This window comes from Natrix helvetica (assembly GCF_964273705.1).
Source record: "Natrix helvetica genome assembly, chromosome: 5".
NCBI lineage: Eukaryota > Metazoa > Chordata > Lepidosauria > Squamata > Natricidae > Natrix > Natrix helvetica.
Window position 1 is genome coordinate 111,119,999 of NC_138551.1, and position 14,927 is coordinate 111,134,925.

General features: G+C 46.1%; 1 protein-coding gene across 3 annotated transcripts in view; it reads right to left on the reverse strand.

Moving 5' to 3' along the window:
• Nucleotides 1-14,927, reverse strand: part of PARG (poly(ADP-ribose) glycohydrolase) — a gene marked incomplete at its 5' end in the record, with an annotated part of 97,428 nt that overhangs the window by 60,412 nt on the left and 22,089 nt on the right. For all 3 annotated transcript variants that reach the window (XM_081954410.1, XM_081954409.1, XM_081954408.1), the window contains one exon: nt 12,234-12,317. In XM_081954410.1, coding sequence (XP_081810536.1) covers nt 12,234-12,317 — 84 coding nt within the window. The remainder of the gene's footprint in view (nt 1-12,233; nt 12,318-14,927) is intronic.

Sequence of the window (14,927 nt, forward strand, 5' to 3'; positions counted from 1 at the left end):
AAGCTAGAGGAGGAACATGTCAAAGAAACTATGGTCGCCTGGGTGAAAATTTTTGGTTATAATGTGGAATTGGCTAAGTGGGAAAAACTTTGGATACTTAATCAGAAACTAACAATGGTTACGGCGTATAAAGAAAATCTTTGTAAGAGGTTCTACAGATGGCATCTCCCCCTAGCACGGCTTTCCAAAATGTTTACAAATCTGGCCCCAAATTGTTGGAAGTGTAAAAAAACACCAGGCACTTTCTATCATATGTGTTGGACGTGCAATGAGGCAAAAAAATATTGGAAAATGATTCAATCATGGTTAGAACAAATGGTGGGAGACCAAATTATGTTTAAACCAGAAATTTTTTTCCTAGGTATAATACCGGAGGGGTTTAAGAAAGATACACTTTATTTAATTATACATATACTAACTGCAGCGCGCATAACTTATGCACAGTATTAGAAAAAAGAAAATACACCATCAGAGCTAGATATAATCAGAAAAGTATTGGCCTGTGCGGAAGTAGATAGGCTCACTCTGGAACTTAAAAATAAAGGGGAATCAGAATATTTTGAAATATGGAACAGATTTTATGATTGGTATAAGACAAGGTGACAAGACTGGAACAAAATGTATATATTGTGATTGGACAGAAGGATAGACAATGTATTAAGCAGGCTAATTGTTAATGGTTGAAACTAGCTGTATATAATGTGAATGTATGGACACTTCGACTTTGCAATATTGCATTGTTTTAAATGTAAAAATAATATATATTATATATATATATATAATAAGCAAAAAAGAAAGAAAGAAAGAAACACAATGTGCTTTAACGCAGACTGTCAGCTTTAATTTGAGGGTATGTACAGTACATCCAACTCAGGTGAATGGTGTAGGACCGTGATGGCGAACCTTTTTTGGCATGCGTGCCACAATTGGCACGCGGAGCCATTTGTCAGGGCACGCGAGGCGCTGCCCTGTCAGCTGGCCAGCATGCGTGCGCGCGCTGGCCAGCTGAGTTCACCTTTTTAAAAGCTATTTTTCGCCTTCCCCAGGCTCCAGAGGCTTTATAGGAGCCTGGGGAGGGCGAAAAGAGCCTCCCCCGGCCCCCGCTTGACTTCCGGGTTGCTCGGAGGGTCGTTTTAAGCGCTCCGAAGGCTTCAGGGACCGTCTGGAGACTTCCCTGACGCCTTCGGAGCGCTTAAAACCACCCTCTGAGCAAACCGGAAGTAAGGAGGGTGGTTTTAAGCGCTCCGAAGGCTTCAGGGACCGTCCGAGGCTTCCCTGATGCCTTCGGAGCGCTTAAAACGACCCTCCGAGCACTTCCGGTTTGCTCGGAGGGTAGTTTTAAGCGCTCCGAAGGCTTCAGGGACCGTCCGAGGCTTCCCTGATGCCTTCGGAGCGCTTAAAACGACCCGCCGAGCAACACGGAAGTCACTTCCGGTTTGCTCGGAGGGTGGTTTTAAGCGCTCCAAAGGCTTCAGGGAAGCCTCCGGAAAGTCCCTGAAGCCTCCGGAGGGCCTCCGGGGGGGGGCGGGGGAGGCTTTTTTCGCCCTACCCAGGCTCCTATAAAGCCCCTGGAGCCTTGGGAGGGCAAAAAAAACATGTAAAAATGGGGGGTCGCGCATTGTGCGCGCATGTGCACTGGGGGGGTCGCGCGTTGCATTATGGGTGCGGCACGCCCGCACTCGACCCCCCTGCGCTCACCCCACTTGTGGCACGCGAGCCAAAAAAGGTTCGCCATCACTGGTGTAGGACTTACAGCAGTTTGCATATGTGCCTCCCCCTTGTTAAGGGACCAAAGGTAATGGGACAATTGGCTTCTCACCTGTTCCATGGCCAGGTGTGTAATATTCCCTCATTACTCCAATTACAATGTGCAGATAAAAGGCCCAGAGTTTGTTTGTTTGTTTTGTTTTGTTTTGTTTTGATTGGATTTATATGCCGCCCTTCTCCCAAAGGACTCAGGGCGGCGTACAACATTAAAAAACACACATCCCAAAAGTTAAAAAGAAATTAAATACATATCAAAAAAAAAAAAAAAACCGAATTTATAGGACAATACATTTAAAAATGAGTTAAAATTAACAGGCCAGGCCGGCTAACTGGAAAAGCCAACTTTTTAGGGTGCATCGGAAGGACCGGAGGTCAGGGATTATGCGAAGCTCCGGGGGCAGCTCATTCCAGAGGGAAGGCGCTACCACAGAGAAGGCTCTCCCCCTGGGGGTCACCAGCCGACACTGTCTGGCCGAGGCCAACACCCTGACGAGGCCAACTCTGTGGGATCGTACTGGACGGTGGGAGGCTACTGGTGGCAGTAGGTGGTCTCGCAGGTACCCTGGGCTACAAAGCGAAGGTTGGAGACCGGACGATAGTTGGCTAAAGAAGCTGGGTCCAGGGAAGGCTTCTTAAGGAGGGGCCTCACCACTGCCTCCTTCAAGGCGGTGGGAAAGAACCCCTCTCTCAATGAAGCGTTGGTAATCGCCTGGAGCCAGCCTCGTGTCAACTCCCGGGAAGCCAAAACTAACCAAGAGGGACACGGGTCCAGCACACAATTGGCAGCACTGAGTCTTCCCATAATCCTGTAGATGCCTTCGGGGGTCACAGGGTCAAACCCATCCCAGATTGTCTCCTCAAGATTCATCCCCGTGGGCTCGCCCGAATCTACCCAGTCAAAGTCCAAGCCTGTCCGGATCTGAGCGATTTTATCCTGCAGATACTGAACAAATTATTCAGCTCTACCCTGCAAGGGGTCTTCCTCAGTTCCTTGGTTAAGTAGGGAGTGGGTCACCCTAAACAGGGTGGCTGGGCGGTTATCTGCGGACGCGATAAAAGCGGAAAAATGTTGCCGTTTTGCCGCTTCTATCGCCACTAAGTAGGATTTAATATGAATTCTTACTAGTGTTCGATCAGATTTGGACCCGCTGGCCCTCCAGCCACTCTCTAGGTGTCTTTTCCGGCGTTTCATCTCCTGGAGCTCCTCGGTAAACCAGGGAGCCACCCGGGATCGACACCGGGTCAGAGGCCGCAAAGACACAACACGATCCAAGGCCCCAGTGGCCACCCTATCCCAGGCTTCCACTAGGGCTTCGGTCAAGTTGTGAGCAAGGGATTCAGGAAAAGTCCCAAGCTCCATCAGGAACCTTTCGGGGTCCATCAGATGTCTGGGGCGGAATCATCTAGTCGGTTCCGCCTCTCTGCGGCGAGGTGTAGCAGTATGGAAGTCAAGCCTGATGAGGAAATGATCAGACCATGACAAGGGTTGAATAGAAATATCCCCTAAATCTAGATCATTCATCCACTGCCCAGAGACAAAAATCAGGTCGAGCGTGTGTCCCCCATTATGGGTGGGGTCTTGAATTAACTGAGTTAGGTCCATAGCTGTCATGGAAGCCATGAATTCCCGAGCTGACTCGGATGTCTCGCCAATGGAAGGCAGATTGAAATCCCCCAGGACCATGAGCCTGGGGAAATCAACCGCCAATCCAGCTAACACATCCAGCAGCTCCGGCAGGGCCGATGAAACGTAGCAGGGAGACAGGTACGTAACAAAAAGGCCCACCTGAGCTCCAAGGCCCCACTTCACAAAGAGGGACTCACCCCCGCCTATCTGAGGCACAGTGACCTCCTGAGGTCTGAGACTTTCCCTAATAACCACCGCCAACCCCCCGCCCCTGCCCTGGTGGTGAAACGCCCGGAAGCCTGGTGGGCATAGTTCGCTAAGGGGTACACCCCCCTCATGGCCCAACCAGGTCTCCGTAATGCATGCCAGGTCCACTCTACCCTCTTCTATGAGGTCGTAAATGAGGGGAGCCTTATGTACGACGGACCTGGCGTTAAGCGACACCAGCCGGAGACCAGGGTCCTGTAATCCCGAGTACCCGGGTGTTGTGGCCCAGCCGGTGCCGCTGTCACCAGACTCCGAGAGTGATACTCCAAAGGAGTCAGCTCCAGAGGAGATGGGCGATCCTGGACAGGATTCGGAGGCTGAGCAGGAATCCGAGAGTCTGGTCGGCCACCAGGTGGCGCCAGAGGCATGGAGCAGCGGTGAGAGCCAGAGGAGGAGGACTCCCGATGCCCTGCCTTGGAGCAGCGGGGAGGACAGTGACTCAGGACTTAGCAGGGCGTTTCTAGATGCCCGTTTCCGGCGCGCCCACAGACGCAAGGAGCGTGGGCGTAATTATAGGCAGTAAAGAGCTCTCAGGTGCTGTTTGGGAGACGCCCTTTTTAGGTTATAAAAGGGTTGACTCTGGAGAGGCTCTGCGTAGCAATCAACAAAGGACTTAAGCCAGCAACTCTAGTCTGGGATCCTGGCAAGCTGGATAGCTGCTTTTGTGTGTTCTGTCCCTGTGAGTTCTGTCTTGGTGGCTTGCTGCCACAAAACCTCGTCTGTTGGTGTAATAAACCTTGTTCCCTTGTACTGTTCCGGAGTGTGTGTGCTGTGTGGGCAACGGAGGAAGGGGGGTCAGAACACCGGGGGTGCGAGAAGGGCGGTGAGGGTCGGAACGCGCGATCGCTCTTAAACAGCAAACCCACGTCCTCCGAACATCATTTGGCCCTCGGCCCCCACCATATCTGCCTCTCCCACAAACAGTAGAGATGGTGAACCCCCCAATGGAATGGCTTAATGTCTCCCCCGGAATCCCAACCCTTCCTAGCCCTCCCAACCCGCACCCATTAGTTAGCTCTGGCCTGTGCCCTGGCAGACTCCCCCCCAAGCCTGTCTGAGCCATCCGAATGAACCCCCCCCCTTAAAATTTGGTTTAAAAGCCCCTGTAAAAACCCCTTAAGAAGTCTCTTCTTCGCATGCCACCTCTCGGGATCCCAAGATCCGTCATTAAGGAAGCGTCTTTTTTTTTTAATTAAAATTTTAATGAGTTTTACAATTGTTTTCTCCCTCCCCTCCCTCTCCCCCCAACCCTACCCCGTCTCCATCCCTCCCTCCCCCTGACCTCCCAGAGCAAATTACAGGGTATAATCATTTGACAAACATATGCTAACATAAGCTAACTAATTTTAACATTCGACCATTCTTGTGCTTTAACTCCCGCTTTCTCCTGCTAGCTTTGAATAATTTGTAATATTTCTTATGCCTTCATTCATAAGCTAATTGAAGCTTTTTAGTCTGGTATTTCTTTTGAATATAATCAATCCATTTTTTCCAGTCCAGCTTATATTTTTCATCTGAGCGGTCCTTCAAATACGCTGATATTTTAGCCATCTCGGCTAGGTTTACTACTTTTAATGTCCATTCTTGTATAGTAGGCAACTCTTCCTTCTTCCAATATTGCGCCACCAACAGTCTTGCTGCCGTCGTTAGATTCAAAATCAAGTTAGTTTCTATAACAGTAGAATCTGGAACTATACCTAACAAAAACAACTGGGGCAGGAATTTTATCCTCTTTTTCAAAATATTTTGAATGATCCACCATATTTTAATCCAGAATGCTTTAACTTTTTTACAGGTCCACCAAATGTGGTAGTACATGGCATCAGCACTATCACATCTCCAACACTTGGATTGTAAGTTTGGGTACATACATGCTAGTTTTTTTGGATCAAGGTGCCATCTATAAAACATTTTATAAAAACTTTGTCTCAAATTCTGAGCTTGTGTGAATTTTACATTTTTTACCCAGATCTTCTCCCATGTTTCCATCATTATTGGTTCCTCAAAGTTTTGTGCCCACTTTATCATGCAATCTTTGACTAACTCTGTTTCGGAGTCTATTTCTATTAATACATTATACAGCCTTTTTTTGTGCATTGGACCCTGGTCTCTAATTTGCTTTACCAAGTTATCCTCCTTTTGAATAATACCAATTTTCTGATGTTCTAATGTATGTTTCCTGTAGGCAAATTACGTCATTTTTAAATTGTTTCAGGTAATGAAATATTTTTTTCCTTTTTTGTGGTGAGTTTAAACCATTAACGTTCCAAGTTAGAAATTTAGTTGTCATCTTCAGCACGTTGAAACTTTTTAAGAGCTGCCTGAAAATCTTCATGAGATTTTACCTTCGGTCTCGCCCCCCCACAGCTTCTGGTATCTGAATTTGTTGAAGCTTTAGTTCTTGCTCTTTACGTTTAGTAACTGCCCGGGTTTGTTTTTGTTCCATAATTCCTTCTGTCTCCTCCAGTAAGCTCACAGCCCCAGCTTGTGTCTGCGAGCCTTGCTGCCTGGGGTCTTCTGTATCTTTCCTTTCTTTGGGTCCTGGGGACGGAGGACATCCTGCCTTTAATACTCTGCTGTAGAAATCTCTTGCTTTCCAAACTGTGTTTAGTCGATGTCTTTCTCCCAAATGGTTCACCACCAGTCCTACTGGAGCCTCCCATCTAAATTGAATCTGACGGCTTTTAAGTTCATCCACTAGAAACGCATAGTCCTTTCTGGATCTCAGCATTTTGGGGGGAATTTCTTTAAGTACTATCACTTCTTGATCTGCCACTTGTAATTTATTTTTATAGGTTGCTTGTAGTATTGCGTTCCTAATTTTCCTGGAAACAAAGTAGATTACAATATCTCTTGGCAATTGTCTTTGTCTGTCAGTCCATGAGTTGACACGATAAATTTTGTCCAATTGCCAGGCACATTCGACTTTTGATTCCCCGATTAATTGGGCAAAAGCATCAGCAAAAATTTCTCTTAAATTCTCTTGAGAGTGTTCTTTCGAACCCCTTATCCTCAGGGCAAATTCCATGGACCTGTATTGTATCATTGTAAGTTCTGCCTCAGAGTTGTCAATGTTGCTTTGTACCTCCGTGAGCTTATTCTCCACCTTTATATTAGACTCACTAATTTTTTCCACCTTCTCATCAAGGGATGCTACGTACCCAAATAATCCTTTAAGTGCATCAACAATGTCCTCTCTTATCTCTTGGTTACGTGTTTGAACTAAGTCTTTGATTCCAGATATTTCCTCCGAAACATCTTTAAAAGCGTTTGAGATTTTCCCCTCCAGAGCAACTGCTTGATCTTTTAGTGCTTTCTGCAAAGCCTCCAGTGTCAGAATTTGTGGTTGTGTTTCCCCCGGGGTAATAAAACCTGTAGTTTTTGCCCTTGTGCGGGCGAATTACCTGCACTTTTGGAAGCATTTACTTTAGCTTGTCTAGAAGTGTTCAAAGCGGGCTTTTTTACAACTGATATTCAGCCTGAAAAGTCCAGTTATTCTCTCAAGTCTTCCCATTGCGTTAGCAGGCACTTAGTGTTATTCTACTTCCTGCTTCACTTTCGTTTCGCATCACACCTGTTATCTCGGCGCCATGTTCTTTAACTTCGCTTAATTTATAGAAGGAAGTAAAAACTAAGGAGTTAAGATTTATACTTGCTGTTAAGTAGATCTCCTGGTTTGCTCTGCTTGTGTTTTGTTCAAATGTAGATTAACCGGTAGAACAACAAGTGTGGATGTAGCCTTTTGTTCTGCAAACTGCAGTCGAGTCCCGAGGCGAGGAGAATGCCCGACTCCCTGGAGAGATCAAACCTTTCACACCACAGAGTTATTTCTGCGGTTGCTAGGGATCTCTATCCCGAGTCAGCAAGCTCGTCTCCCCCTCTTTTCTCGGGGGGGGGGGGGGATTTTCAAACTGTTAGACAGCTGATTAACGCTGTAAGAGGGCGTCTTCCAAGAACCACGGAGCCACTGGAAGTCATTAAGGAAGCGTCTTGATAGGTCTGAAGGCCATCCCCGGGAAAGGGGGAGTTCCCGGAGGGAATAAAGTTCTGTCACAGTATAACGTAGAGGAGAGTGTGGCATCAACCAAACGGGATGACATCATGAGGAGATGGAACGAGATGACATGTCCAGGGGGGGGGGGGGCAGCCGGCAGTGTTCAAGGGGGTAGCAGGAAGCTTATGTCCATCATAAAAATAGTTGGTGTTGGGGACAATATGTAAGGGTAACAGACAGCTGTCCAAAATCGCAGCAGATGCTAGCTTGCGAGGTGGTGACGCAGCCAGTGATGGCGGCAACGAAGACAGCGGCGGCATCGGCGGCTGCTCCAACTCCGACTCCAACAGCTAAGCTCCGCCCATGCCAGCCGCACCCACATCCATTGCCAGGGCCGCAGTCCATTGACCCAGTCCATAATATCACAGGAGGGGGGGGCAAATGGCCAAATGGCACAGTACGGTGGCCCAGGCAACGGCAGTAATACCGGGGGGGCACAACGAAGGACCCCCCCACTCCAACCGCGCCCACGCCAACTCCCGAAGCCATCTGCCGCTGGCGTTAGTATCCATGCCAGCTGCCTCAGCCCCTCCCCGCTGATCTAATTTAACATGTTCATAAGCAAGGGGGGGAGCAACCGGGATAACACCATGGTGTGGGGAGCGGCAGCTGTAGAGACCCCAGACCGGGCGTCCCGCGGCCACCACCGTCGGCCATACCCATGCCGGCTGCAGAGATTCCAGGCCGGGCGTCCCGCCCCAGCTGCTGACCACACCCACGCCGGCAGCCGCCGACGCTCTCCATTCTCCTTTCACCGCTAACCGCCCCATTTCATTCACGATGGTCCGGCTATAAGGCAGGACATTGCAGCTCAAGGGTATCCCCGAGGTCCCAGGAAGTTCTCATAACTGGACCTGGAACCAACGATAGAATAGGGTACCCCTGCAAGCCCCAAGAAGGACAATCATCTCCCCGAAGCTCTCCTCAAACGCGACAGGACACCATCTTGGGCATGCATAGTAGAAGTTCATTTCAAGTGTGCTATTTGCAATCTGTTGCTGTCAACTCTCAAGATGAGGTCCAAAGAGCTGTCACTATCAGTGAAGCAAGCCATCATTAGGCTGAAGAAACAAAACAAACCTATCAGAGAGATAGCAAGAACATTAGGCGTGGCCAAAACAACTGTTTGGAACATTCTCAAAAAGAAGGAATGCACCGGTGAGCTCAGCAACACCAAAAGACCCAGGAGACCACGGAAAACAACTGTGGTGGATGACCGAACAATTCTTTCCCTGGTGAAGAAAACATCCTTCACAACAGTTGGCCAGATCAAGAACACTCTCCAGGAGGTAGGTGTATGTGTGTCAAAGTCAACAATCAAGAGAAGACTTCACCAGAGTGAATAGAGAGGGTTCACCACAAGATGTAAACAATTGGTGAGCCTCAAAAACAGGAAGGCCAGATTAGAGTTTGCCAAACAACATCTAACAAAGCCTTCACAGTTCTGGAACAAGATCCTATGGACAGATGAGACCAAAATCAACTTGTACCAGAGTGATGGGAAGAGAAGAATATGGAGAAGGAAAGGAACTGCTCATGATCCTAAGCATACCACCTCATCAATGAAGCCTGGTGGTGATAGTGTCATGGCGTGGGCATGTGTGGCTGCCAATGGAACTGGTTCTCTTGTATTTATTGATGATGTGACTGCTGACAAAAGCAGCAGGATGAATTCTGAAGTGTTTCGGGCAGTATTATCTGCTCACATTCAGCCAAATGCTGCAGAACTCATTGGACGGCGCTTCACAGTGCAGATGGACAATGACCCAAAGCATACTGCAAAAGTAAGCAAAGAGTTTTTGAAGGGACAGAAGTGGAATGTTATGCAATGGCCAAGTCAATCACCTGACCTGAATCCCATTGAGCATGGATTTCACTTGCTGAAGACAAAACTGAAGGGAAAATGCCCCAAGAACAAGCAGGAACTGAAGACAGTTGCAGTAGAGGCCTGGAAGAGCATCTCCAGGGATGAAATCCAGCGTCTGGTGATGTCTATGCGTTCCAGACTTCAGGCTGTGATTGACTGCAAAGGATTTGCAACCAAGTATTAAGAAGGGAAAGTTTGATTTATGATTATTATTCTGTCCCATTACTTTTGGTCCCTTAACAAGTGGGAGGCACATATGCAAACTGCTGTAAGTCCTACACCGTTCACCTGAGTTGGATGTACACACCCTCAAATTAAAGCTGACAGTCTGCAGTTAAAGCACATTGTGTTTGTTTCATTCCAACTCCATTGTGGTGGTGTATAGAGCCAAAGATGTTAGAACTGTGTCGATGTCCCAATATTTCTGGACCTGACTGTATAACTGATTATAGTTAAGGTAAAGGTTACATTTACTTCTAAATTCCTGGAAATGCATAAAGCAGTTATCTGTGCTCAGCCAGTAAGCCAGTCAATGGAACAGCTTAAGTAAGGAATCAATGCTAAAATTCTGCCGCTTCCTAACTACCATGATTCCTTATTAAAAACCATTCCCAATCTAATTTCATAAATGTTTGCATTCTCACGGCAGAAATCTCCGACATTTTGAAGAACGGGTTGTAAAACCAAATTGCAGTGTTCAGCGAGTCGCAGGCAGGGAGGACCATAAAGCAAATAGAGGCAGTCCTCATCTTAGGCCATTCCCTTAGTGATGTTTCAAAGTTACAACAGTTTATGGTCATGTGATCAAAATTCAGGCATTTGACAACTAGTAGATATTTATGATGGTTGCAGAATAGCAATGGCAATAGCACTTACCATGTTTTTGGCGTATAAGACGCACCCTTTTCCCTCAAAAAAGAGGCTGAAAATCTGGGTGTGTTTTATACACTGAATACAGCATTTTTTCCTCCTGACCCCCCCCCCCTTCACCAAAATGGCCATGCATAGCCTTTAGGAGGCTTTCAGAGAGCTCCTGGGAGCCGGGGAGGGGAGAAATGAGTGAAAAAGGGGCCGTTTTTTGCTCAATTCCCCCCCCCCCCAGGAGCACTCTATAAGCCTCCTAAAGGCTATGCATGCCCTTTTTTGAAAAAAGAAAAAGAAAAAAGGGGGGCGTTTTCACGAAAAACGGGTCGTTTTTGGGAGGTCTGTAGAGTGCAAAAACTGTTTTTTTAAAAACTGCCTCTTCAAAATCTTGGTGCGTCTTTTACTCCAGTGGTCTTAGACTCCAAAAAATATGGTAAGACTTAAATACCACTTTTAGTCTGAGTCAATCTTGAGTCTGATGAGATTCAAACTGATGGCAGTGGGCAGAGTTTGCCTACACTAGATTTTAACCACTGGGAAGGGAGGGAGGAAGATAGCAATAGCATTTGGACTTATATACTGCTTCACAGGGCTTTACAGTCTTCTCTAAGCGGTTTAGAGTCAGCCTCTTACCCCCAACAATCAGGGTCCTCATTGTACCGATCTTGGAAAGGCTGGAAGGCTAGTCAACCTGAGGTGGACCGGTTGCTTTTGTGGTGTGGAGACAATAACTTGGTCCTTAACACCAATAAGACCAAGGACCTTAACATTATAAGACCATAGTCTTATAGTGGACTACAGAAGGAATAGATCAGACATCCAGCCCTTGCTTATCAATGGAGACCAAGTGGAGCAAGTGGCCAGTTTTAATTTTCTGGGTGTTATCCTAAAAGAGGACCTGACCTGGGGTGCTTATATTGCAGCACTGGTCAAAAGGACCCAGCAGAGATAATGCTACCTGAGACTTCTCAGGAAACAACAACAGAATGAAAAACTGCTGGTGACCTTCTACTGCTGCACCAGAGAGTATTTTAACTTACTGCACCTATGTATGGTTTGCTAATTGCCCAGTGGCAGACAGGACAGAGCTCCAGAGGGTTAACATCATTGCTCAGAGGATCACTGGTTGCCCTCTCCCCTCTTTGGAAGAGATTTATTGGTCCCGCTGCCTTAAGAAAGTTCAAAACATTCTTAAAGATCCATCTCATCCTGGACACTTTTTTTTGAACTATTACCATCTGGAGGATGGTACAGGATAATAAAAACAAGGACAAATAGGCTGAAAAACAGCTTCTATACCAGGGCAATACCCATGTTGAATTCTATGGTATACTGCAATATTAATGCATTATTGGGTTTTCAATTTCAATTATATAGCATGTGAAGGATGTGTGCTTGTGTTTTTATTTTTATAGTTATAATTTACACTGAAGATGACATTTAATTTCATTGTACGATGTGCAATGACAGTAAAATAAAGTAAAGTAAGGTAAACTTTGAGCTTGGTGAGATTTGAACTCTTGGCAGTGAGGAGTGAGTCAGATTGCAGTGCTGCCTTGTAACTGCTGAGCCACCGCGGGATTGCTACTGCCCAACAAGCAAATGGAGGAAGCAAATTCACCGCAAGACCGATTCCCTTAACTGCAGTGATTCTCTTAAGGCCCATGTCAAATAAAACAACCACCACACCCAACCCTATAAAACCAACCGCCAATTCAGTGGCCTAGCAACTTTGGTGATTACGTGAGGATTGGCTAATTACAGTCTGTATCTGAAAAGTCTTTTACCTTCAAATCTTGGGAACATGTGAATTTCTTGAGGAGCGAAGTCTGTATTAATTCCCATCGGCTCCCAGCAGTCCTATCGCCATTCTTGATAAAGAACAAATATTTGTATATCATATTAAAACCATTCAATGTCTTAAGGTTTGCTCTCCTATGAGAACAAAGAAAACTGTTTGTATAATTTATAAGACATTAACCAAATTTACAACTGTATTGCTGTTCGGGAAGGAAGTATTAAGCATTTACTTAAAATTTAAGAATATTGTACATAGTAATCAAACACACACACACACAGCCGTTTGCAGTAGTAATATAACTTAGTGTCACGTTTTCTACTAGAAACTTGATTTTATAGCTACCCACACAGGCTAAAAAAGGGTTTATAGGACACCGATTTCCTAACACTTGATATTCTTCACAGCCTTACAATAAAATCCTTAAAACCCTTACAATTGTGAATACGTACTCCCTCCTGCAAAATTCAATACCAACTTCATCCCAATGAATCATAAACCAGTTTTCAGATCAACCCTCACAAGAGAACATAAGGTGAGCAAGTCATGCAAACATGCGACAGATACAATATGGGAAAAATATTTTAAGTCACGTGGCCCTCAATTCTTTGGAAAGAAATGGAAAAAAAATCCTTTAAATAAGAAAACTTTTTTTTGTGTGCTCATCAGTCCAACTGAGCTGAGAGTGGGCAGAACCCAGGAACCAAGGCCATGAGCCCAGAAGACGATCCCTGGGCAAACAGGTTCTCAAATTACTTTTTGGCTTAAAAGCCTCTGGACTCTAAAAAAAAGGCAGAACATAGGCAGTCCTTGGCTTACAAAAGTTCATTTAGTGACTGTTCAAAGTGACAACGGCACTGAAAAAGTGGCTTGTGGCCGCTTTTCATGCTTGTAAGTCAGCATCCCCAAGGTCACATGATCAGAATTCAGAGGCTTGGCAACTGACTTGTATTTATGACGGTCATGGTGTCCCGGGGGTGTGTGTGTCACATGATCTCCTTTTGTGCCCTTCTGACAAAGTCAGTAGGGAAGCCAGATTCATTTAACAACCACGGTACTAACTTAATAACTGCAATGATTCACTTAACAACTCTGGCAACAAAGAGTCATGAACTGATAAAGGACAAAGAGGAATCGGAGTACTTCAAGACATGGGGAAGATTTTATGATTGGCTAGAGAAAGCAAGCTAGAAAAGAAACTAGGGAGAAGATACAGAACCCAGGCGAAGCACTGTTAAATGGAAAGGATGGGGAAGAAGAGGAAAACAGAAAAGAAAATATTAAATATATAAGTATATATTCAAGAGCGAGATTTAAAGGGGGGGGGACATAACTAGGGTAGACTAGCGAAAGTAAGGGAATAAGAAATGATACTAAATTATATTTGGGTTGATGGAAATACCATTCCAAGGAAACATAAACTGAGTTTTACACCAACAATAATAGAAAAAGGGAGAGAGGAGGAGAGAATGAAAAGAAGACGAGGGAAAGAAGAAAGAGGTAAGGAGAGGAGGATGGAAGGGAGAGGAAGAAAAGGAGAGGGGGTAGGTAGGGGAAGAGGAAGAGTAGGAGTAGGAGAAAGGTAAGGGAAGAGGAAGGAAAGGAGAGGAGGAAGGAAGAAAGTGGAGAAGGGTGGGAGAAAAGAAAGGGAAAACAAGGTGTTACAAAAGGAGGAAGGGATGGCAAATAAAGCAACCCAAACTGTACATTATAACTTATTAAATGAAATAATAAATGTATAAGAATGATAAATGTAAAGAAGAATAACAATTATATGAATGTATATTTAAAATGGTATGTAAGAGAATAAAATAAAAAATAAAAAAAATCATTGGAAAAACGAAAGTGTCATAAACTGGTGCAAAATTCACTTAACAAATGTCTCGCTTAGCAATAGAAATTTTGGGCTCAACCATGGCCATAGGTTGAGGACTACCTCTAAACGTAACCAGCAAAAAGTGGTGCTAACTTTTTAGACTTTTCTAAGCCCATCGGTAACTTGGCAGGCACTTTTCAAGAATTGTAGCCCAACTTTGTTTGGTACTCAAAGCCGGACCTCGCAGGAATAACTGAGACCTGGTTGGGTCACGAGGGAGGTCTCCCCCTCATGGAAATGTGCCCACCAGGTTATCGAGCATTTCACCAGCCTCGGGCCCAGGGAAGGGGTGGTGGGGTAGCAGTGATTATCCGGGAAGACTTAGAGCCGAGAGAGTTCACTGTGCCGCAGACATCCGGGTGTGAGTCCCTTGTCGTGAGATGGGGCCCAGGGAGGCAGTTGGGCCTGCTGATAGTATACCTGGCTCCTCGCTATACATCAGCGGCCCTGCCTAAACTCCTGGAGCTGATCGCATCGGTGGCGGTTGAGACCCCCAAACTTTTAGTGATGGGGGATTTCAACCTGCCGTCGATGGGAGAAGCGTCTGAGGGGGTTCGGGAGTTCATGGCTTCCATGACAGCCATGGACCTGACCCAATTAATTCAGGGCCCTACCCACGAAGGGGGCCACACGTTGGACCTTGTTTTTGTCTCTGGCCAGTGGACGAGTGATCTGGGAATAGGGGACTTAACTATCACTCCCCTGTCATGGTCAGATCACTCACTTCTCCGACTTGACTTCCCTGGTGCTACCCCCCGCTGCGGGGAGGCGGAACCGGAAGGCATTAGATGGTTCCGCCCCAAGCGC